General features: G+C 38.1%; 1 protein-coding gene across 1 annotated transcript in view; it reads left to right on the forward strand.

Moving 5' to 3' along the window:
- The first annotated feature begins 13,791 nt into the window (after positions 1 to 13,791).
- Positions 13,792 to 27,835, forward strand: part of CCDC178 (coiled-coil domain containing 178) — a 15,565-nt gene continuing 1,521 nt past the window's right edge. Inside the window, exon 1 of the mRNA XM_068197573.1 lies at positions 13,792 to 13,941. Coding sequence (XP_068053674.1) covers positions 13,819 to 13,941 — 123 coding nt within the window. The 5' untranslated portion in view covers positions 13,792 to 13,818. The remainder of the gene's footprint in view (positions 13,942 to 27,835) is intronic.

Below are 27,835 nucleotides of genomic sequence, written 5' to 3' on the forward strand. Positions count from 1 at the left end.
CATCTAGTCCCATCTGTAAGCGGCTGCCTCTCAACTACTGACATCAGGGAGCCGTATCGGCTCCGACTCACCAATACTGTCCACTTTTGTTCCCAGGACTGGCATTTCCTCATAGCAGACGCAGAACTTCTATCACACATCTGCCACTGTGAAACCAGGAGGAAGGAAGACCTTCTGAACTGCAGGTACCTCTTTGTCAGAAACACAAAAAGCACCCCACTGGAGATAGAGGTTCCTCCAGTAATTTCCACCCTTAATCCGAGGCTCTTCTATCTCGCGGCACGCTGTGTCCATCCCCCCCTCTTCCTGCCTAAGGGCCAGGTTATTGCACAGGCAATTCCTATTCCTCGTGCTCTGTGTAATGACCTGGAACTCTCAGTCTTTTATGCTGGGAAGTTGGGAGAGGAAAAACCCCTTGTATGGTGTAAACTCAAGTGCGAGGGGCACTCTGCATACCTTCAGGGATTGCTGAACACAGGTTGTAAGCGGCTGCCTCTCAACTACTGACATCGGGGAGCCTTATTGGCTCCAACTCACCAATACTGTCCACTTTTGTTCCCAGGACTGGCATTTCTTCATAGCAGATGCAGATCTTCTATCACACATCTGCCGCTGTGAAACCAGGAGGAAGGAGGACCTTCTGAACTGCAGGTACCTCATAGTCGGAGACACAAAAAGCACCCCACTGGAGATAGAGGTTCCTCCGGTAATTTCCACCCTTAATCCGAGGCTCTTCTATCTCGCAGCACGCTGTGTCCACCCCACCCCTTCCTGCCCAAGGGCCAAGTTATTGCACAGGGAATTCCTATTCTTCGTCCTCTGTGCAATGACCTGGAACTCTCAGTCTTTTATGCTGGGAGGTTGGGAGAGGAAAAACCCCTCGTATGGTGTATACTCAAGTGAGAGGGGCGTTCTGCATACCTTCAGGGGATGCTGGACACAGGGGCAGACATGACGGTCATCCCACCACACAAGTGGCCATCACACTGGGAGCTGCAAAGTGCGGCCACACCAGTCTTAGGACTAGGTGGGCCCCAGCCAGCAAAGCAATCAAAAAATATTATCCAAATTAAGGGTCCAAACAAACTGCTAGCCTCAGTACGTCCGTTCGTGATCAGTTGTAAATTTACATTATAAAGGAGAGATGCCATGTCCCAGTGGGGAGCCAAATTAGAATTTCTAGCCCCCCAACATTTTTAGGTGCGGCCACTGAGGATCGCCCCACACAGAAATTAACATGGCTCACAGATAAGTCCGTCTGGGTGGAGCATTGGCTACTAAGTAAACAAAAATGTAGGCGCTCACAAAACTAGTGGAGGAGGAATTGGCAAAGGGACATATAGTTGAAACTAACAGCCCCTGGAACTCTCCAGTGTTTGTAATTTAAAAAAACAGGGAAGCACAGGTGGCGACTCCTCCATGATTTAAGAAAAATTAATGAAGCCATGGAAGACATGGGCTCTCTTCAGCCAGGTATGCCCTCTCCATCGATGCTACCTCAAAATATTAATTTGGCTGTAATTGACATTACTGATTGCTTCTTTCAAATCCCGTTCCATCTGGATGATGGTCCCCATTTTGTCTTCTCTGTACCCTCCATCAACAGAGAAGCCCCTATGAAGTGCAACCACTGGACAGTACTACCTCAGGGGCTTAAATGTTCCCCCACTATATGCCAGTGGTATGTCGCCAGGGTTCTGTCCCCAGTGCGTGCCAAGTGGACATCCTGTATTTTCAATCATTACATGGATGACGTGCTAATTTGTGCCCCTGACAGCGAGGTCCTACAAGCAGCTCTGGAAGACACTACTGGGGCCTTGTCAGTGGTCGGATTTGAGCTACAAAAGGAGAAGGTACAGTTACTGCCACCCTGGAAATACCTAGGCCTAGAAATTAACAACCAAATGATTAGGCCTCAACAAATTCAGATAAGTAACAACCCCAAGATGCTGAATGACATCCAGCGCTTGTGCGGATCGCTGAATTGGATCAGGCCATGTCTGGGACTCACCACGAGGGAACTTATCTCCCCTTTTTGACTTGTTAGCAGAAAGGGAGGGGGATGAGGGTTTAGGTTCCCCGAGAGTCCTGACCCGGGAAGCCAGAGCCGCACTCGAGAAGGTCCAAACCACCATCGCGAGCAGGCAAGCCCATCGCTGTCAACCAGGGCTGCCTTTCTGCTTCATCATCTTAGGTGAGTTGCCCCATTTATATGGCATGATATTCCAGTGGGACAAGGGCCAACAGGACCCCCTCTTGATAATAGAATGGGTGTTCCTTGGCCACAGACAGTCCAAAAGTATCACCAGGCCACAAGAACTGATGGCGCAGCTCATAATATGGGCCAGGGCTCGTCTGCAAGTACTAGCGGGTTGTGACTTCACATGTATCCACCTCCCCATCAAAACATCCACGGGGAAAATGACCAAGGAGACCTTTGTACACCTTCTCAGACAAAATGAAAATTTGCAGTTTGCTCTAGACAGCTTCTCAGGCCAAATTCAAATCGGGCATCCTGGCCATCATCTGTTCAACACAGAGTTCAAATTGTTACCAAAAGAATTGCAAAGTAAAAAGCCACTCAAAGCTCTGACAGTGTTCACAGATGGGTCAGGGAAGTCCCACAAATCAGTAGTGACTTGGAAGGACCCAGAAACTCAGCTGTGGGAATCTGACATCAAGGTAGTGGAAGGTTCCCCACAAATGGCTGAGTTGGATGCTGTCATGAGGGCTTTTGAAAAATTCGATCAACCTTTTAATCTGGTAACGGATTTGGCGTATGTGGCAGGAGCAGTGTCTAGACCTGAACATGCAGTCGTAAAAGAGGTCCCGAATCAAGTCATCTTCAGTTGCTCGCTAAATTAGTACACCTGGTTTCTAACCGTAAGCATCCCTTTTATGTGGTACATGTGAGATCACACACGGATCTCCCAGGCTTTATTGCCAAAGGGAACCGCAGAGCAGATGCCTTGGCAGCCCCAGTACAGCTGGGAGGCCAGCCGAACATAGTCGAGCAGGCCAGGCTCAGCCATCAGCAGTTCCATCAAAATGCCCCAGGTCTGGTACGCCAGTTCCATCTGCGGTGTGACCAAGCCAGGGAAATTGTGGCCTCATGCCCCAACTGTCAGGAGGCAGCTTTACCAACACTGGGAGCAGGTGTGAATCCCAGAGGTCTCCGTAGTTGCAAGGTAAGGCAGATGGATGTCACCAAAGTCCCCGAATTTGGGAAACTCAAGTATGTCCATGTAACCGTGGACACCTTCTCGGGAGCAGTTTTTGCCTCAGCCCACATAGGGGAAAGGGCCACAGACATGAGAAAACACCTCATACACACCTTTGCCACCTTGGGGGTCCCAGCCAAGATAAAAACTGACAATGGTCCAGCATATACTTCTAGGGTGCTCAGTAACTTCCTGCAGGAATGGAGGGTCCAACATAAAACTGGGATTCTTCACTCCCCCACCGGCCAGGCCATAATAGAAAGAACACACCAGACGCTGAAACAGGTCCTCCGGAAGCAGCGGGAAGATGTGCGAGTGCTGTCACCGCACGAGAGGCTCTGCAAGGCATTGTTTATCATCAATTTCCTAAACTGCTCTTTTGACAGGCAAGAACCGCCAGCCCTGAGACATTTCAAACAACATCAGGAGCTCCAGCTAGAGGAGAGGCCTCCAGTATTAGTGAGGGATCCAAACTCTAAAGAAATCCAGGGTCCATTCCCACTTTTGACTTGGGGACGGGGATATGCCTGCGTATCCACGCCCTCAGGAGTCAAGCGGATCCCCAGGAGTCATGTCAAACCTTATATTCCAGGACTGTCAGTGAGTCGGAGCAATACAGTGCCAGTGGATGCAACCAATGATCCCACCAACCAAGGGGTTGCATCCAATCGCAGGCACTGCAGAAAAGAAAGAGACTTGGCATCTCCCTAAATAGCACTTTTCCAACATCTACCTCAGCCCACATTTGTAATAAAGTTGTTGCCCCAGTTCCCCTATCCCCAAACACCCAGGGAAAAAACAGCTCCAGCATCATCTCCAGGCCCTCTCTATCTGCAAAGCAGTCACTGCAGTCACAGCAGCAGAAGAAGCTAGGAGAAGAGGCCACCGTGCGAGAATCCAAATGAAAGCAACTGTCTTTTTTTATATTTTTTAAAGCGGGGAGATGTTGCATCCTGGTTTTGGGTTCAAATTATGGGTTTTTTCTTTGTTAGTTTTCCAGTTCTGTGTACCGTCGTGCACCTCCTGGGATTTCCCCTTCATACTGTGGTTAGCTCCAGGCTGCCTGCCATTGGAGTTTTCCCCCTGTCACTCTTGTAACCACTCCCTGCCTACTCCTGCGGTTTCCGTGCCCATCACTCCATTCTCGTGGTCCCACTCGCCCCAAAGCCCCATGTCCGCCCCTACCGTGTTCCCATTGGTCGCTGTAGTACACGTCATCACCACGACATCTGTATCCATTGGGAGGGAGGACTCCCCGTCCGTCCTGTCCCACCCCTATTTCATCCCACTCTGCTCCACGCTCGGGGCCATTTTCATCCATGAGAGGTTGGGAGCGGGCTGCAGCATTTCCACCACAGCTCTCGCAGCCAATAAAGCATCCAGCTGCCACGCAGACTGATTTGGACAAATTCCCTGCCTCTTTGTTTCTTCCCTTGCGCCGACAGCGAAGCGCGGCCAATAGCCCACCCCGGAGCACGGCAGCAGAAGCGCCCGGGAATTGTGGCGAGCCCCGGCCCCGACGAGAAGCTGAGATGCCCAAGCTGGGCGCTCGAGAGCTGACCGGGGCCGAGAGAAGTAACGAACAGCCACGGTAATCCTTTTGTATGAATGACTTAGAGTAGCTAGTGAGGGATTTAATTACTGACAGCATATGAGTTCATTTAGCCTTTTCCTTCTGCTTATGTTGTGCTTCCTACAGAAATGTGGCTGAAAGCTTAAGCCCTTCTGAGGACAAAGGGTTCTGGCAAATATTTTATTGCAATTATCTTGATGGCTAGTTAATATAATACATATTATGACAGACTAAGGCTGAGTATCTAACTAATTGTAAACTATATTCTATGAACACCATTTTAATTTTTGTCTTCCCTGTAATATTAATTTTTGCAATACAATACTCATTCTTTCTGAGGACAGGCATATAATGGGGGTGTGGAAAATACAGGATTGCTTGTCTGAGTCCTATGTTTTCAGATCAGAGTATTAAGTAACTCTTTAGAGGTCTCTGTGACAATACAACCAAGAATCACACACAATAAATGACTGTACCAAGAACATGATGTGTAGATGTGGTGGGTATTGAACCTGAGTCTTTGTAAACCTCAAAAGATTCTTATGTTTACTAAACAAGAAGGACGTTCCATCACTTTATATATAGCTCTGAGGTAAGCAAGAAGGAAAACAACTGTTTAGCCTAAAGAAGCAAATTAGAGCTAGACTCAAAGTCAGGAAGGGGGTGATTAGGATGAAGAATTTTCATAAGATTTATGAAACCTAATCACAGATTCTAGATAAGAAAAAAAGGGTGTTTGGTTAGACAAAGGGTGTCAAATTCAAGTCAGTTGATCACTTAAAGACTTCAGTTTATGACTCTCAAGAGATCTCTTTTTCCATCACAGCATAGGTCCTAACCTGACCCACTGTAAAAACTTGTAGCCTCATACATTTTCCCCTTCTTGTTTAAGTTGGACCCCCTTCAGCCTTCACAATCGCTTCCTAATCCCTTCCTGCCCATTAATTCCTATTATTTATGAATTCAATGTTTATTGTTTATGAAGAGCATGTGTTTATCTGGCTCTTCCAAGACAATTCAAAAAGGAATCTCAGTATACTCTTGGCTGTGAAGACTATACCTAGTCTTCAAAATAAAAGAGGATTAGGGATCCAGCTTGACCTGCTCCCTAGAACTCCATGCTGCACATTTTTGATACCACATGGTGCTGTTTTGACTTGTGCTAGTCAGCACTTTCTGAGAGAAAGACTAACACAATGTGAGGAGCAACATGCATCAGGCTCTGCTTCAATCAGAGAATGCTGACAGGACAGCACCACCTTAACACCATACAGTACTCCACCACTATCCCAGGAGACCTTGACATGTCCTAGGGTAGGCAATGCCTAGTCTAGGTTTTATCTCCATAGGCTGAAGCTCAAAGTTTACATTATTTCAGTCATTCAGATGTTAACCCCTCTGCCCCCTAAAATACTGTGTGCGTCTCAGGGAATCACACAAGGCTGAGAAGTGGCAGTGGACTACATAATGTAGGCAAAGCCTGCCTGCAGCTCTCAGCCTTACTGCCACAGAGTGGTTCCTGGCTCTGTTTATTTAATGATACCAAAGTAGCCCCAGGGGCTGAGAAACAATGTGCATCTCTAAGATGCAGTCAGCCATCAGCACAAAGGTAACATCTGGCAAGAAGTTAGGCACATCTTAATTGGCCAGCTGTTCTCCTGATTGATTCATTGCCTTCCAGGAAGCACACTTACCTCTCTGTGCTCAAGTTGGCCCTACAGAATCCCCAGCCCCTGGGCTGCTTTTGCTGGCTGGGTGGTGTATTGTGCAAACACATGTGGAAATCCCTGTGCAACTGAAGGCTGTGTTATTCTTGAAGTGGTTAACCAGAAGTTAATTTTCTGTCATGGATAAAGGGAGGCTGGTGGGGATTCAGCCAGGCATCCAGGGACATGTGCAGCTGCAGAGTGGCCCACTGTATGATCTGGATTATTGCAATGCATGGTCTTTCGTGCTGAACAAAACCTAGGGATAGGTTGGTGACTGACATTACTGCCAGGTGCCAAGGGCCCAGAAACACAAATGGAATGGCAGTACCCTGGGGTGACAACAGGCTCACGTCTGGCCAGGGTGCAAGATGGGCTTAATTTATGATCCTTGAATTTTCATGAAGTTATAAGGGATAACTAATAAATGTATGTGTTAGCCAGGAAAAGATAAAATGTGTTCTTTTGAATTTCATTTTACTGCTCTGCAATGATCAGGAATGCAGTTGCTTCCAGTTCACTTTATATGAAATTGGAAGCAACAGCTGAATATAAATGTTTATCATTATAATATTTGATGTGCCTCAGTCAATACAGGCAGGGTGTTATCTCTGTTTTCTTCTAGATATATGAACAAAGGACATTTTGATAATTAATCTTAGTGTGTTTCAAAGGTAGCAAAGAAGGCAAATATTCTCCTTTTACAAAGATGGAGCCAATCTTACACCTCACCATTAAATTATTTGGGAAAGTAGTGTAATATATTCTTATTAAAGTATTTGGGGAAGTAGTGTAATATATTCCTATTTGTTTATTATTTTAGTTTTAAAATTATAAGGTCATGAAAAAAAAATTGTCAACAACACTACATGCCCAAAGAACCCTTGTTTACTTTTTGAAAAATATGTTAACAATTATACTCCAAAAATCCTTTAGGAGGGGACAGAGGATGAGATATAGTATTTTATTGTACAATTTCTGCAGAGTAAGCAGCAGAACCTATAAAAGGAATGACTAAGGATTATGGCTGCTTTAACAGAAGAAATTAATGGCAAGGTCAGAAATTTCTTTGGAGAAATCTTCTTTACTTGCAATGTTTTAACACTTCAGCTTCTGCTCTTTGAAATGTTCCTCTAACAGCTTTGTGCAAATACCAAAGAAAAGTTGGAAAAAAGTTGTAGGCTTCTACAGATCAGAGTTTAGGAGACAAGAAAAAAATTTAAAGAATTCTAAATAAAAAAAACTTTGGTTTGGAGTAAGTGCAATTATCTGCACCTTTTCAAGATGTTTCCATTCATTGCTTCAGGCTCCTGGAGATGAAATTACAGTATCTGATACTAAGTGTTACTAAATTATATAAAGAGATAATAAGTATGGATATATTTTCCTTCTCTTGAAGCAGAAACAGGCAAATAGAGAATTCTTTGAGGAAAGAATAACATCACACATATTCTATATCTACTCAGTATGAAACTCTAGGCTGAATTTTTAGGAAACTTATATAGAAAGCACACTTTCAATCTTCATATTGTTATTTCAGTAGCAGACACAATAAAAACAAAGAAACCCTGACCTTACTCTATTGTCTAGTTTCTTCATTTTCCCAACAGCAGTCAAAGATCATACCACCACTCTTTCATTTTCTTCTTACTCCATTAGTCAATGTTTTATCTGCATTTACCAATATTTTTGGTTGAAGATTGTACTCTAATTTTTCAGACTTTTCTTAGTTTGTTTTTCAGTGGATCTTGAAATACAATTTTCCTTTTTTAAAATGTAATACTGCTAATCTGCTTACTAAAGCATTAACAGCTGGAATAAGGTCAAAAAAACAAGTGCATCTTTTCATGTATACTTGCACATCAGCTGAGATTTGTTTTTTTCATGAGGCTTTCACTAATTTTTAAAGTATATCCAGCCTGTTGACAAAAGAGCTTTATTTAAATGAACTATGTAATCTTTACCAACAGTCTGTGGAGCAGATTTGACAATAAAGAAATATCTCTTTACCTAGGAGCTTTGTATATTGCACAGGTGTAACTTGGTAGTGGAATAGTATAAAAAGATAAATATTAACTGGATTTTGCTAATAAAGCTGCCATACTTACAGTGCCAAAACCTGTAGAGTTGTTGTAATTGCCATTGTTTGAGTTGTAACAATGAATGGAACTGATAAGGCTTATGTCATTTACATAGAATTTAGCATTCACAGTGCACTGTTGAATTAATATGATACACACATTGGATCCTCTGATATCAGATTAGCATCATAGGAAATAGAGAACGTGTAGATTTAGAAGTGACTTATTAGTCTCTGTTCAACATGTAACGCTAATTTGCTTAGATCTGAAAATCATGGTAGGCTACTACTGATAGCAGCGAGTAGTAGTTAGTGCTTGTTCTCTTAGCTGCATTTTGTCTGCTACATTTTGCAAGAAACTGATGTCTCAAGAGGGACTATTGCAGAATTACAGCATGATGTTTTGTATATTCCAGAAGGTGAGTTATATCAGTGTCAATCAGGAGTAGAAATAAAAGGGTTATAGTCACTGCATGTAAAAGAGTTGTGTTTTAATAAAACAATTTGGCAAAATAATCCTAGCTTCCTGTATTGTCAATACCATAAAATAACTATGGGTTTAGCTGCTTTAACATAGCAATCCGTGACCTAAAAATCTCTCCCTGGAAAAATTAATGTCAGCAACACACCTTTTTCATGACACACTATGATTCCAAATCTCCCTGCTACTTTCTGTTGAACGTGCCATTCCCAATTATCTCTAAAAATTAAAGATTTAAATTGTATGCCCAAAACCAACAACAACAAAATACAGGATAAAATTCCCATTTATCTCTGGAAATCTGAGTTTGAATTATTTAGTTGACATGACAGGGGCACAATGTGGCAGAGATATGAACATAATACATTTCTGCAGGTTTATATCCAAGAGTCTTGATATTAAAGTGTACTTTGTCTTCCATTCTATGTCTTCTTCAAAGAGTAAACCTGGTTTCATGTACATGTACATAAGCTTTCCAACCGTTTTTGAGAAAAGATAATGTACTTTTATGATGGTACTTACTGTAACTACCTGTAGTTCACTTGTGTTCACCTCAGCTAAATCCATCCTATTATTTACTAAGATTTCTGCACAATGTCACCTCACATCCTGTATAATATTACTTTGAAACAGTCCAAATAGTATGTTATTGACTGAGAAAAAACATCATGACTGAGTTCCAGGTGCTGTTCACTTTGTGTCCTTAATGGGGCCATGTGCCATTTGGTGTTTAAACAAGTGAAAACCTCTAGCTTTGGGTTCACTGTCAAATGGCTCAGCAATCAGTGTTGTTCTAGTGCTATGCAGCTAGACTCTTTAATAAAAGACAAGCAGGTGAAAATTTTGGACTCCTGTGAACTGCCAGACAATAAAATTAAAAAATATTCTGGTCTAAATCAGATGCAGTCACTTCTTTCTATTTGGGGTTTTCTTTCAGTTTATCGTTGTTTGCAATATAGAGAATTGAAATATAGTGGTAACATTAATAAACAAGGACCTAGAAAAAATGCGACTGAATCAATTAATTAGGCTTTAATAAGTCTGAGCTTCAAATAGTATAAAATACTTTTTAATCCATTTTGATTCCTTTAAATAAGAAATTACAGGTTAAAATATTAGCTTGATTTCATTCATATTACTGCAAGTCAGGTACAGATTAAATGAAGTATCTAGATTTATTATAACAAAAAAGTTAAAGGTGAGAACAGATTAAGGTACCCTGAATCATAAGGTTCCTCTCTAGTAGGACAGTAATATCAGGTAGTTCACTCATCCTTCTCTCAGATTTATCCTCATATTATTGATGATATTAGTGCCATGTGTAAAAAAGGAATCAAGTAATTATGGAGTCATATGGTGCCCTCTGCTGTGAGTCACAGAGGGAACCACAACACCAGAGGAATGATCGTGAAGCCCTAAAGGAGAAGAATGGCAAGGGCAACTCCATGAGATCATTTATCCTCCCCAGCAGCTCCCAAAGGTTTCACTCTAGCAAAGCCATTGGCTCATTGTTTCTTTGTTTTCAGGAGGAGGACTAGGAGAAGACTGCTAACTGAAAAATCGTCCTTCTGTCCACCTGTATCAGCTGCAGCCATGGCAGATTCGAGAATGACAGAAACAGGAATCCTGGGGTTTCCTTTCGTTTTGAATCCCCAACATCTGGAGCTTGCTTATCTTCCAATTTCCTTTCTCCTTCAGTCCTCATAGCAAAGCAAACATCAAAACCAAAGTGAATTTCACATAAAAAATTTGGCTACTGTACCTATTCCTACACGCTGGCCCCTGGAGATGGATATTGTTACCTACTCTGCCAGCATTTGCCTCAATGAGCTCAGGATACTAAGAAACACAGCATGGAAAAACAAGGAGCAAGAAACAATGCCATGTATTTAACTCATGCATGCCATGCCTTTTTAAGTCCCTATGTCTGACAAAATATAAAAAAAATATCAGGAAAAACTAATAACTATATATCTGTTATATGAGTAAGAAGAGCATCTGCCAGAACAGTATTGGTGCCTGTAGGGACAGGGAAATCATAACAAAGCCTATGAAATCTGCTTTTGGGTTAGAAGTGCTCTTTAGCTAAGTTACATGAGATTTTTCATTTTTTTAATCACTCCCTCAGCTAGAACTCTGCTATTGACTCAGGAATTCACTTGGCCCCTCCTAGGTGAGTGAGTTCATCAGCTTATTCTAAGATTTCAGGCAACAATATGTGATCAAGTTGCTACTTTCTCACAAACCTGTATTTCTGACCACATGCATAAATGTTATTTATGTTGCAATTAATATTGTAAAATAATAAATATTTGGGTTTGGCTCCATTATGTTAGGCATATTAAAATATTGTTGAAATATGAGATGCATTTCAAAATATGATACATAATAGCACCATCTATTATGGATTTGTAATTTTGGAATGAGAAACACTAGCAAAGGTTGTACTGGGCAGCAGCCATTATAAACTGTCAGTTTCTTAATAAATATAGCAGTTTTCATATAGTTAAAGCTCAAAACCTTTGAATGTCTTTTAATTCTTTCAAGACAAGAAATCGGATAGCCACCAAACTTGATGACCACCAATCCCTTTCAATGTTTACTCTCAAATCCTTTCATATGCTCCCCAACCACCATTTTCCTTATCATATAGCAACACAATATATCTTGCAATTATTTTAAATTTTTACAAAATCAGGCTTTTGATAATCCAAAACTAGATTTTTTACTTAATTAGTTTTTCCAGGCCTGAAGCAGGTTGCTTTATTAATATGTCCTAAGTTCTTATGTTTTGCCTCTCTCTCACCTAAATTCTTTTTCAGGCTTCAGAGTGGTAACAGAAAAAGTGAGATTTCAAAATAATCAAAGTAATAGTAGACAAGCAGGAAGAGACAGATTTCAGGAAAAAAAGTAATTTTTAAAATGGATGTGAAGAGGCTCCAGTACTTAGAAAAGGTTCTTCAAACTGGAAAATGTACTATTTGGGTTCAGGTTTTGGCCGTGATTCATGTTGTTTGGTTGGTTTTTTTTATTTTATTTTTCCATTGAGTTTGTTTATCTTTCCTCATGTTATTTTTAACATACACAGGCAAAACACAAAATATTATGTACAAGGATCTTCTTTAATATTTTACAGCCTCATTAAGAAAGATGCGGCATACTCAGAGCTTCCATGGAATCTAATGGGACTTATGGAAACCTGGTAGCTCCAAAACTCAGGCCATTAATTTTGAAAATGTGCATTAATTACTCTCTAGGCTGTAATAGCTCACTTGCTATTACTATAATCTACATTCTTTTGAAAAAGTGTATTTTTCACCTGGTATGCCATGCTTGCTCCTAAAAAGCAGTCATATCTTATAATGTAAAAGCTTCTTTATAACAGATCCAATTATTGACCTGTGGCATTGACCTTAATGAAATGTAATATTTCCAAAGGAATGGTACAATCCATTGTGTTAATCTGGTTGACAGGCATACTCTTGAAGGCTTCATGATAACAATAGCTATGGAATTTATCGAAATAATTAACTTGATGAAACACAAACCCGTGTATTTCCACTCAGCAATGAATTATGTGGTTTAAATGTCCATTTTCTAAATTACAGCTAGTCTGTAGTATGCAGCAGCATTTGCAGAATTTGCCAAAACCCACAGCTGTTTTCAAAACCATTCTCTGATAGATTTTCAGATCTCTTTAAAATGTTTTTGTTCTAGACTGAGGTCCGGCACACAATGTTTATGTGTTCCAAATACTTGCAGATGAAGGAAAAACTGATTCTAGTCTTAACTGTGGATTGTAACAATCACTACTGTTAGCCAAAATTGAAGGCCTTCAGGTAAGTACTCCCACTTGGAATCAGTTCACTTAGGATCCTTTGCACTGAGTGTGATTCCTAGGATAAGTGCTGTCTTTTCTATATATCGACATAAAATCCTTTTTTTAAGCAGTGTCACTCTCAGCTGCTGCATTTGGTGCAATTTAATGCTGTTAGATGCTTTCATGTCATGTGGTTATAGCTGGGTAGATTAATAGGAACTTCTATATGGAAATTTCTTTCCTGTTATTGTTCTCCCTGAGCAGTTGATGGCTAAGTTAATTCTCTTTAGTTTTGTCATGCACTAAAGCACACATTGCCAAGCTATGATAAGTTTTGCACAGGAAAAAAAAGCCCTTGTGTCCATCAAAGTCTTAAACTTGTATTTTAAACTTTAGCCTGACCTGATGTGTCATTCCAAAAAGCTTCAAAAGATTATTTTTTTAAGAAAGGTTCAATATGTCCCGAGGCTATCGGTTTTGAGTTAAACTGGGTGAAGTAGAAATATTTTACTCATCAGCTTTGCAGTCACAGAGTTTGCCTCAGCTAGAACAAAACTGCTGAGGCATTTAGAGAAAATTAACCCCCCATCCTGGCAGCCAGATGTGACTGGTTTCTGATGAATGCACATGAGTGGGCTGAAAAACCAAGAGACTGTGAAATTCCTGTCAGGTCCGTACAGCGCAGAATGGGCTATTGACTGCTTTCTATATTTCCCTCCATCATTCTTCTTGAACGCTGCCATTAATTTCCTCTCCTGCTCTGACTTGGGAATTTAATTTTTTTTTTTTCTGGTTGGGTTTTTTTTTCTCCTTCCTCCCCCCACCCACCTTCTGGCTTGTACCCCCCAGCCTGACCCCCATTGTTGCCGTGTCTGTGGCCATCAGCATTGGTGCTGCTGGTGTGGCCGCTGGCGTGGCCATCCCAGCTGCAGGGGCGATGGAGCGGGGCCACGCTGGCCGAGTGGTGGAGCCTCTCCAGCGAGGCCTCTCCAGCCAGGCTGGGCTGGCGAGGATCCAGGCAGCCTCTCAGGAGAACGCTCAGAAAATATTAGCTGTGCAGGTAGGTGATTGCAGGGAAGTCGGAAAGATCATTCTGATCTAGATTGAAAAGCAAATGATGGGTAGTGTGATGAAGCATTAAAACCATATCCCATCAGAGTTTTATAAATTTTTAACCTCTTTAATAAACTGGAATTGCATGAAGGATGAATTCAGTAAGTTAGCACATATACCATGCATAGATTGAAAAAAGAGGGGGAGATTAGATTTATTTCTCACAAACCTTTGAGAAGATTATTATAAATACATTGAATATAAATATTTGAAACACAGAGTGGCACTGCTATTGCTGCTTAGTTGTTTTAGAAGATGTTATTTTGTCCTGTTTTGTGCAAATATTATTTCCATGGTAAACACTATTGTCATTTTCACAGTATTCGTATTTAATATCTTTAGAAGAGGACAATTTTTAAGAAGTATTGCACTTTCCTAACTCAGTTATACAATAATTTTCCCTTATTTGTAAAAAAAAAAAACATTGTGGAGAGATGAGATTTAAAAATGGTTTCCAACGATGTATGGTTTTTCATTTTATGTCTTGTTCCCCAGATAAATATATTTATCAGGGAAAATAACTACTATACAGTATAGTTTAAATGTTCGTTTATTTTTGTCTCATGCTACGGTATCTTATTTATATTTCTGTAAAGACATTCCTTTCAATCTCTTCCCATAGGTAATGGCCATAACCAGATGTCATTTGTGAAGGATTTTTAAAAGACTTAAGTGAAATATTTCTTCAGACTTATCCCTTACAAAAGAAGTCACATTGCTGGTGCAGCTTTAGTGCAGCATATTCTTGCCATCTCTGTTGTCTAATTTTTAACAGTCAAGCTTTTTTGTGTGAAATAATTTCACTGCATTTTAATATTATGTAATTACACTTCACACTTATTATCTGATGAATTAAAGTAAAACCTAACTTGAATCAGTTCTAGAATTCCATTAAGTTGCATCAGCATGATGATCTGTTTTCACCGTCTCACTAAGAGGATTTATATTTTGAAATTCCAAATTTCCATATTTGTTCTATGGAATCATATATGTTGTGCTATGTATGCTCTACTTATGTAAGAGATTTAGAAAATCCCAATCATATCATAGTCAGAAATTAAATATAAATAATTAAGATAAAAATATAATCAGATCTATACCTTAGTACTGGGTTTAATGGAATGGGTTTTTATGGAATTCTATGGAATTTTGGGATTGTAATATATGCCAAAATGTTGCATTGATCTCTGTCCCAGTGAAAACATTTTTTTCATTCAAATTCCTCATTTAGCTTTTGAAAAACTGGAAAAGCTTCCTTTTTATTTTTGTAGGGGGGATTTCTCAGATGATTCCTGTAGGAGAATATGGGGGATCTGCGGCATCCTAAAGCTTATGAACAAAAGGGGTGATACAAAAGCCACACGTGGCAGATGGTTTCCTCACACACAAATGTTAGCATTAGCCTAATGTTCTGCAATATTTTAATAGTTGTACTGCAAACCTCATCTGCATTGGAGCTCCTCTGCCAACAACCAGTCCTTGCTACAATGGATGAGTGTGGCAGAAAACCTCCACCTTAGCACACATTTTTCCATGAATGCTGTCCCTGCTGAGAACCCGCGTCAGCAAATCTTGTCACCCTGATTAAGTCAACTAGCTGGTAACAGGCCGAAACTAAGCTTTGAGGTGTAAGACCCAGCACCACTTGGGGGTGTTCAAATCGGAGTAGCTCAGAGCTACGATGGACAATGTCTTCTTCAGCGTGGAAAGCTTTCTGCTTTCATTATCCATTACATAGTTTTTTGATAATTCTGATCTTTTTCTGGTATTCTGATATCCTTGCTATGTTTTTACATGGTTTGACTGATGATAATTTAAAATTCTAATAATGAACAAAGAAAAAATATAAGATATAAGCTGAAGTAGCTAATCTAAGAGCAATTCCCAAGGTGTGTAGAGGAAAGCACTTCCCTTCAGCAATGTCCTGGTTTCATATTTTGCAGATCTTGGAAGGTGCTTAATTATATATGGACTGGTGTCTCTGTAAAACTGTGTTATTGTCAGATCAATGTATTCTTCTACCAATTAATTTCTCTTATTGATGACATTAACATAGTGACACTCACGTCCAAAATAAAATCTGACAATTATTCTTCTTCCTTTTTTTTTTTCTCTCAGCCAGAAATATCACAAGCTTATTGTTCCTAGTGACACTCCTATATTTAAGAATGAGGATGAGAACATGCTGCACTGAGAAGTCTGTGGCAAAACAGTGATTCCTGCTCATCAGAGCCTCTGTCCCAGCATTTCCTTGACCAGAGCAATCAGAAGCAAGTGAATGACAGAGGAAGAGTGCATTAGGGGAAGCAGTAGATACAGTACATTGGCTGCCTAAGTGTTTTCTAATATTTTACGGAAGCCGTGACCTGGGTGAGATCCAAAAAGAGACTTAAAAGTAGATAATGGAGGAGGTTTCAGCCTTTTCACCAGGTGCTTTTTAACTACAAACACCCTTCAGTTATACACAGCAGCAGAGTTTTGAGTGAACTGCGATGTGAAAATGAAGACCTGACTCAGAACAAAGACAGATTTGATCAGAGGTTTCATCATTACTTGTCAACACTAGTACTGTTTAGTGACATGAAAATATTAAAAAAAAACCCCACGTATTTTAATTTACTTCAATCAGACTTATAAATACATATTTCCCGGGTTTTATAATGATCTTTTTAGCCATTTTGCTTTTTCAATATTTCATATTTGCATTGGAAACAGGAATAATTAAATTGTTACCTAGTGTCAATATGTTTCCTGAATGCACTCCTGGCAGAAAAGGAAATTTTGACATTAAGCATTTCAACTGGGAACTTAAAAAAGGGATAAGATATTATTCCATATTAATAGCAAGGAATAAATATGTTTGCAATCAAATCAATTGCTAGAACAGAGAACAATAATTGAAATTATTTATACTTACAATTTTGGCTCTTTATCTATTGCATTTTCTTTAGAGCAAAGTGCAGGGCTTTTCTTGAGTGAGACTATTTCATCTTGTGATACTCTACCTTTTTTCAAAATTTCTTAATTTAAAAAAAAAAAAAAATCTTTACTGCCTCTGATTGCAACCAGTAGCAGAATTTGAGAGTTTACTATCTGGATATATTTTTTTATTTGAGAGACTGCAGTAGTAGTGCCTTAGAAGGACATGAGTAATGCTCTGCTCTTTTTATTCTGGCACATTTGCATACATGCACAAGAGCTCTGAAAAGAGATTTTTTTTTAATTGTGGTAGTCAAAGAAAGTTCTATGTGCATCAATATGGATGTACTTTTCAGTTGTTTTACCATCACTATCAGCACAGTCTATGGTTTGTTGGGGGATTTCAGCCTTCAAAAATCCTTCAACAATTACTAAATAAATTTTTAGTCAAGCAGAAAATAATAGCAGCAATCTCTTTAATTTTGAAAAAAAAAAGGAAATATGTAAAACCTTTTGTACCTAGTGTACAGGCAAGATATTTATTATGTTAATTACTTCTGCTTTTCCAATAATGCTTTGGAGTTTCAGTAACTTGGCTCTTGAGTAAGTTCAATTAGCTATCTAATTGCAAAAATGATCTATGATGGCACATGTAGCTTTAGTTAAGGCTGTGCCTGTGCTTTAATCCTGATGATCTTCAATGTAGACCATCTTTTTAGGTGATTTATCTTAACTATAGTTATATCAGAATAATTTTGGGGGTCAAAGTGCTACAGGAAAAGATAACATCTTTGCTATTCTCATTGTAACTTTCAAGGATTTCACACATACATTTTCTGAAGGTGTCAAGACAAAGGTACCTTTTTAATAAATGCAAGATTATTGGTTTAATTTTTAATGGATCAGCAGCTTTGATAACCATTCACACCAGCACAAAGTGATACAAAAGTAGATCATCAGAATTTAGAGTTTAGAAATACCTCAGATGGTAGCAGCTTTATCCATCTTCATCAGGTGGACATAGCTATGTAAGGCACCAAGGAATAAGGCACCAATCAACCCCAAGTCTGTCACCGTGATTGACGTTTACTGTGGTTATTAATATATTTTCTGCAGTTTTACTCAATTTGCTTGATTAGACTGAAATCTTTAAAAGTTTTGGGCAAAGCTTTTGGAGTTCAAAATAACTGCACTGTACTGAACTACACCAGTTTACACCAAAAGATTTTTTGTGGTTTTGGCCTTTTCTTGAGCAGTTTTGCAGATACCACTAGAGAAAGGAGTGATTCTTCTTTACTAAGGCTTTGAATTTTTGGTGAATACTAATTCTTAATGGAGGAAATATCTTACTGACTGTGCAGAACTGCTTTTCATGCCACCATGTTCTACCCCCTTACAAGAAATTCTGTGCAGTTCCACAAGGCCAGGAGCAACTGAAACCCTGTGTGCTACAAGCAGCTTTACCCTTTTGCTCTCTGAAAACCACACATTGCTTCCTAGCTGTCAGGTGGTAGCCAGTTTAAGCACATCTTTTGTTCTTTAACTTATTAACACAGGTGTCTTATGGTGTCCCTCAGGGCTGACGCTCTTCAAAATCTGTATGCCTTCTCTTTTATTTTTCTCTGTTATGGGTTGAGTTATCACCATTTATGCTGATTGCACTCAGTTGTGTCTTTTTTCCTGCTGATTTCACTTTAGCAGTCTTGCTGTTTCTGTCTTGTCTTGGAGACATATGGGGTTGGATGACAGATAATGTTTCTTAAGGGGACGTGGCTGCACACCTTTTAATTAGTTCTAAGCTTTTGTGTTTAGTCAAAATTTATCCATAACAACCACTTAAAATGTTGAAGCTATATTTTTATGGCTTTATTATTTATTTATAAATTATTTCTTTTGTACAGTGCAGGGGAATTGAGACAACCTATTTTTGTTTCTGCTCTTGGGGGCAATTCTTATGAGTTGAAAAATGTGTTACTTAGTTAATCATGTTCTAAAGAAATGTGGAAATCAGCATCCAGAGTTTAGTTCCTAAAAATACATGGTTTTTCTCTCAAATACTTATGAATTTTGAATAATTGCATCTGGAATTCTTCAAAATATGATATCACTTTTAAAAAAAATCTTAAAGCAATTATTTTCTCTAGTTTTTTCTATATTTAGTTGATGACCCTGACAAACATTCACCAAAATCTTTGAATTTACATATTATATAGGTTTAGTGGCAAATACAGCTGCCATGGCATGGACTCTAAAAGTTCATGACCATTTATTTTGTTGTTGCATGATGAAAGTGACCTTTCCAGTGAGAGAATGGAAAGTAGTCTCAAAATAAGCCAAACTCATAGAAGAAATTAGAACTTGCTTGATTTCTTTGCCTCATTTTCATGGTCTGTGATTTTGCTTATCACATGGCAAAACTCCAATATCTTTATTCTGACATAATTTCCTTCACCATTTTTTAAGTGAAATGTACATGCAATTTGGCACAACTCAGCTCAATTTAGGTTTTTACGCCACTTATGCCTTAATGCACCAAGCTTCTTAAGCTTCTCATAAACCCTTTATTTTTCAAAGCTTTATACCTAAAGGCTTATATAACCAAAAACATTTCCTGGCATGCATAGAAACACCAAACTATTTCATTTTTTCTATGGCTTCAATTAAAAGTTTTGCTATAAGAAGTTAATATGATGTGAATCAAAACTTCAGAAATGTGGTTGCCACTTAAAAGCCCTAGAGTATAGTAGGAAGACAAATAATCCTACTTAGTTGTTAATGATGGAGACTAGAAAATGGTCTCTTCAAAGAAAAACATTATTTTCATTTTCTTAAGATAAACTTTATTAGTTTTGTTTTGGAGATGAATCATTTATTTTATTTGCAGGTGCACATTTTCAACATAGAACATTTGTGTACTAAAGTATTTTTGTGCACTACAAGTCGTGACCTTGCAGAAAATGGATGGATGACAGCTAATCTAAAATGTTTATTTTTAAATTTCCTTTAAAAGAAAAATTCCTAAGAGTTATATTTTTTCACTATTCAGCACCACTTACTGGAATTGAGCTTTCTGTGTTACCAGAATAGGCCAAAATGTCAACTGTCTTACACTTGCTAACATTTACACACAGAAATGTCTTAATAATTTAAAATAGTGAATTAATGACTAATAGAAATTGATAATTTTTTCAATAGTGAAACATAAATTTACAGAATTAAGAGTTTATTAAATATTACTAGATCTCTGACTTTAAAGGATGATGAAATTACTAGAAAAACTTCCTTTTTCACTCAACAAAATTTATTTGACCCCTAAAGAGACTTTTAATCCAGAAATTCTGTCTCTGAATTCTTGTTCTTTCCACCTGTAGGCCTAATAACTTACATTTGTGGGCCAAACACTCCAGTCAAATCTGAGGAACTGGCAGGCATGTTCTCTCTGCTATTCTTACTTTCAGCAAGTCTGCTCAAGCCAGTAGGTCTTAAAAGACAAAAATAGAGGAACCACATGACTTCTAGATTCTTAAAAAGTGATCCCCTGAGCCATGTCACTGCTACAGCAGCCTTTCAGCCTCAGATTATCCTCTGTGCTCCATGAAAGACTCAGAATTTCAAGCTCAGTGGAATAAAAATGTACTGAAACACACTGATTTTAAAAGTTTTCAAGAAAATGTTAGTTGTCTTGCTTGATGCCTTTTCCAGAATCTGAAGACAATTGGATTTCTATTTCTTGAAGTAGCATAAATTTTATTTTTTTACATAAATAACTAAAATCTGTGTTGAAATGCTTATGTAACATAATCTGACTAAAGTTTATATAAATAATTGCAGTGCTAACATTTCTAAATTGAGTACCAAGTTTTTGCAATCTTAATACTTTTCTTGCAAGTTTTTTTTTTAATCTCTCCAATCTCCAAGAATATAAACCATTATATTGACTCTTGCCTTGATCATCAGCAGAGTTAGTGACAATAACCTTAATCTGCCACTTTAACTAATGGAGTAAATATCAACTGTTGTAGACTGTATGTGTCCCATTCATTAATACACTGCTTAATTTTTGTCTTATCAAAGTCCCTCCAGCTCACAGCATCTGCTTTTCCCAACCCAGTGTCTGTGCTGCATCTCATCTCCAAATATTGTCAGATCTCTTGCACCCGACTCATTCCCAGACTGCTGGCCCAGCCATTTCTCCCTTCATGCTTCCTTTCTAGACTTAGCCTCTGGCACTGCCTGTTTCCATTTTCCTGTGTTCCCTTGTTGCTCTCTCAAGTCCCAGCCTACATCTTTTTTCCCAATCAATGGTTGCCTTCTTCCACCTCTCAGCCTCTGAGACCTGCCAGCTCCAGGTTTCCCTGATCTGACAGACCACTGAAAGCTTTCCTTCTCTGCAGCTCAATTCTATAACCTCATAAAACTTCTTTAAATCTAGCTGTTGCTCCATTTTTACTCTTTCTCGGTCACGTTCAAATCAAACCATTTCCTCCTCTTCTAGCACCTACAGGGCAAAATGAGAGCACAGGCAGGACACCTCTAGTTTAAAGCCCCTAGACCCCGCTCAAACCACAGCAGTCCCGAGATACTACTGCAGGAGGATTACCTCTCACCAGGCTCAAGTTTGTAAAAATGTGGTTTTCAGAGCTACTGAGCTCGAGTTCACATTTACTAATCATAGGCAAACTGTGTTTTCAGAGCTCAATTATGAAGTTTTTGATATGTTGCAATTAAAAAAAAAAGAAAAAAGAAAGGCATTAGAATGGATATTAGATATTATAACAGCAAATTTTGACAACTTTCAAAACATGCACTTCTCACAGCCATACCTTCAGTTCACAGGGAGTCCTTCCTATTAAAGGAAAATTTGTTGGAGTGATTCAAACACCAGTGTTTCAAAAACCAGAAATAAATAGTTCAAGTTCTCCCTAGCAAACTGGATAGGTATCCTTGAACCTCTGTGTGGAGCTTAGCTGTCTTGGTTTGAGTAGGTGTGTTACGGCTATCTGGAACACTATGGGAGAGCAGATACATGATCAAAACGTCTCAAAGTATTTTATTACAGTTCTGTGAAAAGTTTAAGGCTAAATTATAGGTAACATTGAGGTTTATGATGAGAATTCTGTAGCTCATGAATCTGTCTTTTGAGACCTTGGCCAAATATGACAACCTTTCAAAGATCAATGATTTGGTTCACAAAATTCCCTTCTCAATTAAAACCACAGTGGTTTCACACATACTTTTGCCTTCAAGACACCAGTGGTTGTTTCGATTGACAAGAAAATACAACAATGATTCAACAAGTAAGATGGTTATTCAGTTGTTTAGAAAATGAAGCAACATTTCATGGTTTTGCTTCTCCAGCAATTGACAGAAACTTTCAGTGTATAATTAAGAAAAGTTAAATAAAGCCCATTTGTAGGAAGACGAGATTAAGAATAGGATTTATGGAGTTATTCTGTTGCCAAATGAGCAAATGCTTAGCTCTGGTTTTATAAGTAAAAAATACAGAATTTAATTTCTTTATCCAGTACAGTGAGTAAAGGCTCAGAGAAATGACATTTTAAATTAATGATTCAACCTTACAACATCACTTTGGGTTATTTGAAGTTTAGTAACCTCCTTCTACCCATTTTAAACATATATCAAAACACGGGTTTAATGATAAACTGTTTACATGTTGAAAGCTCCTTCTTGGCAGCTCTTCTGTTTTTGTCGTCACCTGAATTAATTATAGTAGCTCAGAACTTCTCTAGCAAACATGATGATATATCATAGATTATAAACTCATCTACTGAACTCTTAACTATGGTTGAAAAGTAGATTATTTTGTTTAAAGACAGCAGTTTAAAAATTTAGACATTTAATTTAATTATCCTCTCCCAGAAGTATAAGAAGAAATCAGAATCCTAGAGTGAATAGCATTATACTTGCATAAGAAAACTCACAGAAGCATTTTTGCTTCAAACTCAATAATTTTGCTTATAATCACTAACTATGTTTTTGTTTTACAGAACCAGTATGATTTGGAAAAAGAATAAAATTGCTTTTAAAGTGCAAAAATAATTATGAACCACTTGAAATGTAATGTCTGTATTTTATTTCTCATCAGAATTCATTAGTGTGTAACATCAATAATTTAGCCCATCATTTGCCAACACTGACTTGGCTCAGTAGTTCAATCATGTAACCCTGTAAACTCACTTTCCATTAAAATGAATGTTGCTGACAAAGGATAACTAAAGAGATACTTCATTTATTAGCTAAAGAGATACTTCATTTATCAACATTTTTAAATTAGAAGTTTGGGACCTCAGACACTTAGCTGGATAATTTATTCAAAGGGATCTTTGCATTAGGCCTAAAGATGTTTATAGAATCAAATACAATGTTATCCAGAATTATAACAGCCTTTCATTTGTGTAACATGTAATTCACAGTATAATATTCCAGAAACCAACAGAGCCACCTGCAGAGAATCAAATGACCTACTGGTACAAAATACTGTCTGTCATGTGCAAAATTATCAAATGTGTAATATCCCATCTTTTGATTGACTCAATCAAGCATTTCACATGGAAAATTCTTTACAAGAAACTTCTTGAAACCGACAATATAATCTTCCCAAGTTGCATTTGAGGAATTAGATGCTTTACATTATTTTATTATGAGCACTTTTTTTAAATCCAGTAACTATCTTCTCCAAACATATCCTTTAAAAATATTCAGGATTCAGATGTGATACCTTAGCTTGTTGCTTCTCTGGCTTTTTCCTTGCTACCTATTCCTTCTTACCAGAATATTGGATTATTTTTCTAAACTTCAGTCCTTTCTTTTTTTTCTTTTTTTTTTTTATGTTATCATAATGCAACTTGGGTGTAAACATTTGTTTCTTTCCTTTTTTTTATTTGTTTTTTTAATTAAATAGGTACCTGTAGCACAAGAGGACAGAGTTATGAATTAAATAAAATCTTATATTATGTCTTTTGCATATGCCTGGGAAGATAGATCTGGAAACCAAATCCTTCCTAAGGATAAATCAGTAAACATCTGTCAGAGGAGCGACATAACATGACTGTCATCTGACTGTGTACTCTGGAGGGCTGCTGCTAGCACTACAGAAGGAACCAATTAAGGACAGAAGCAGAAAGCAAATAAAAATGTTACTGTATCAGTTGGGTCAAACCAACACATTGCTGTACAATTCCCCTTGCTCTTTTCTATCTACCTAAATTGAATGTATATGGTTTCTCTATAATTATTCCTACCCTTACTCTTTTCTCAAACTTTGTGCTGGAGACACAAGAACCACTCCTCCTTTAAGTGATGTTCCATGTAAATTCTGTTGCAGTCTTTGTGCTCACAGGTCTTATAAATATGATTTTGTAATACTCCAGGCTGAGTACCAAGGGATCAAATTTAGATCCTTGCTTTTAATTGTTCTCCTAAGAAGTATTTTTTCCAAATTGAATGGGATATTCTTCTGAGCCCAAGCACTGTGGGAACTGAGCATGAATGTGGTATCAGAGCAGAAATGTGGTTTTGAAACAATTTAAAAGATGCTGCTATCAGCTGATTTAGGGGTCTGAGGAACTTTGCACAAGGAAACCTCTTGAATTTTTTCTCTGTTTTGTGAGATGAGAGTGGGTTGGAAAGAACTACACCTAAGAGAGCTACTCATTTGTCAAGGATGATTTTGAAGAGAATGAAAACAGAAGCATTTCTCTTCTAGTAGTGCTGTATTTCTCATTCTATAACATTCAGTATTGCCACATGGATATGCAATCAGTATAGTATCATCACTTAGCATCAGTTTTGCCACATCTACTCTCACTGGAGCAGTAACCTGAGAGCTGAAGACTCAGGAAAACAGTTTCTTTCTTGCACTTAACTCCTCTAAAACTGTGCTGGGTCACAGCAGTTTCATGAGTCACGTTAATATGCCATCTTGTCACAGCTGTCATGGATCCCTCTGAAGCAACCTTTGTAGTCTTCTGACCCTCCTATATGTTGGAGCAACTGCCATCTTGGACAGCAATGTTCTTGGGGACATGATGGAGAGAAAATGGAGCAATCCCCTCCAGGACTTTCCACTTCCTGCAACATTCCTTAGCCTTCAGTAGTATAAGCTGTCTTTATGACTGCTTAGTCCTACTGAGAATTTAATATCTATTTTCAGAGATTTGGAATGAATTTTTTCTAGGTTAACACAAAGCTTCCTTTTCTTGAATTTCCATGTGTGTTATGAAGACAAGAGGAGAAATACATGACACTGTGGAAACTCAGAAGCATGACCTTGTGATTGCAGGGAGGCGTTCTGAAATTTAGGAATATTTACTGAGCAAAGGGTATTCTAAAAAAAATGTCTTCAGTGTCATTTCATTTGTCTAGTCTGGTATAGGAAAATATTAGGAAGAAATATTGCATGTGTTTATTCTGACCTTATACTCTTCTGTACATGGCCTCCCATCATGATTGTTGCTGCGTGGGTTAGATGGACCACTGGCTTGACTCCATATTGCAGTGTGCGTGTGATGCTGTTATGATTGCTGGTTTCTTAGGCAATATATAATTTTTCCAATTTTATATTCACATTTTATTTCTCTATGATTATTCCTATAGGGGTTTTGCATAGTTTTCTGGTTATCTTGTTGATTTACTGTATCTTCCCCTATTTCAGATATTCTTCATCGGCAGCAAAAGATGGTTTAGAACAGTTAATCCTTTTTCCCCTCAGGCAGCACATTAAATTATTTACTTCTGAGGAACTCTTTTCTAAGTAAATTTTAACTGTAGTATATGAGAGAACAAGTTTGCACCACTAAATGGGAATCATAACTGCATCTGTAACACTTCTAGAAAGAAATTGATTCTCCAGGAGTTCATTTTACAATACTTCCAAGTTACAATACTCATCAAACATTAATATTTTGCACATCTAAACTAAAATGCTTGAGGGTAAGACTTAGAGGAATTTGAGATTCAAGTGCTTTTTGGGCAGTTGATATTTGACTATGGGCATGATGTTTCAAGAAAGGAATTTACATGGCCAAAGTCCATTCCTTGCTCTCCTCTTCTTTTCCCCCTCCAGCAAATGAGTCCTTCTCAGTCTCCAAAAAGGAGTATTGATATAAAATTAGTTTCAGATGGAAAAGAAGGAAGTTACTCACATGTTTTAAAGTTTTGCAATCTGTCTTAAATATCCTCATGTCGTACCTTGCTATTCCTGCAAGATATTAGGTAGAACAGGTGATAAATGAAGTCAGTAAGCACTGCTAGGGAATGGGAGACTGATTTTCACAGTTTACTTGTTTTAAATCCATTAGTTTCATTACAATTGCACCTAATTTAGATCCGTGTGAAAATCAAGCATTAAGATTGCCTTTTATTTTTAGTCTTTATTTCTTATTATTTGAGAGCTATTAGCACATGCTACTGTCAAACTAATGGAGCAAACTGAAGTCACCATATTTAACGTCATTGTATATTTAAAATAAATGTTTTTAATTTCTAAACTTAGGGTTTTTTTCATTAAAACAATAATAAAGCATAAGACTGTCCTAAATTTAATTTAGTAGGTGCATTGTAAAATGTAGACTTCCTCCTTTCTTTCTTACAAGTTGAACTTCTTTAGGGAAAGAATTGGAAATTTTTCCATAATCCAGGCTTCATAAACACTTGATCGAAATGGCAACCAGAATAAAATCAAGCACTTCCTCAATAACAGCTATGCTGAGAATCAAATTACTCCCACTGAAGTCTACAGCTTAATTTGGAAATTCATTTTACATTATTCTAATCCATTTATTTAAATCATTTGTGGAAATAAGATCAGAGGTAAAATGTATAGGTTGTTGTTGTGGGGTATTTTGGTTTTGTGGTTTGGGATTTTTTATTCCAGGCTTAACAGATCACATCCACAGGTCCCAGCTTTCACTTAATGGGAATCCAAATGCATGCTAAAACTCGGTCCTACACACACATATCAGTATCATTTTTCCAATGAACCCGCACATAACATTTTCCTTTAAGACAATGTAATCTTAAATGTTTTATTAAATCTATTTTGAAATCAAGTCAGTGTCATTAACAAACTATCATTTGATGATTAGTTTTCCGTCTTGTAAATTTTAGTTATTAAAAATAACATTCAGCTACAGTATATGTTAATATTACTTTTATTTTATTACTAAGAGACAGTGGTAGTTATGTCCTACTTAGGCCAGTGTCTAGCCTTAGAAGAGGACACCAGCTGCTACAATCTGTGCAGTGCTTTGTGCATGGCCCTTCTTCATACAGCCAGGTTCTAGAGAGGAAAAGGACAGAAATGTACACATATTTAGCATTTTGTATTGATTGAATTGAAATTCCTCCCTGCTCAACACATAGATTTTATATTTGTGCTTCTGAGCCTGCCTCTCTAGAGAATCTCTAGACACTGAAATCCAGTTCTCTAAATCATAACATTAAGCTCAGAACTTCAAGTTTAACTATATTGATAATTAAAAAAAAAAAAAAGACAAAGAACATAAGTGGCATCTCATGAACTCACCTTTTTGGCTTGCTGATAAGCCAAAGTATTCTGCATGTTTTTCCAGTCCTAGGAATTTTTGGGGGGTATTTTTAAGAGTGCAAGGCTTGTCTAAATAAGTTCAGTCCTCACAGAGACAGACAACTAGGTTTAGCTTTTGAACATTAAAATGTGAGTAAGCAACAAGAGATGAATAAAGAGTAGATAATGGTAACACAAAAATTGCCCTGATAAAAGCCAGTTATGCATTCCTTTACTTCGGTGTAGAAAGTGTAGGTGTTTTCCTAAACAATCCCATTTTCTTTAAGGTAAGAGCAGCATTGGTCTGCCTTGGTGTGATGTAGGGAATATTTATCCATTTAAACTTCTTCTGAGAATTTGGGCAAGAGCCAGGGAC

The sequence above is a fragment of the Anomalospiza imberbis genome, chromosome 1, assembly GCF_031753505.1.
Source record: "Anomalospiza imberbis isolate Cuckoo-Finch-1a 21T00152 chromosome 1, ASM3175350v1, whole genome shotgun sequence".
In the NCBI taxonomy this organism is placed as follows: Eukaryota; Metazoa; Chordata; class Aves; order Passeriformes; family Viduidae; genus Anomalospiza; species Anomalospiza imberbis.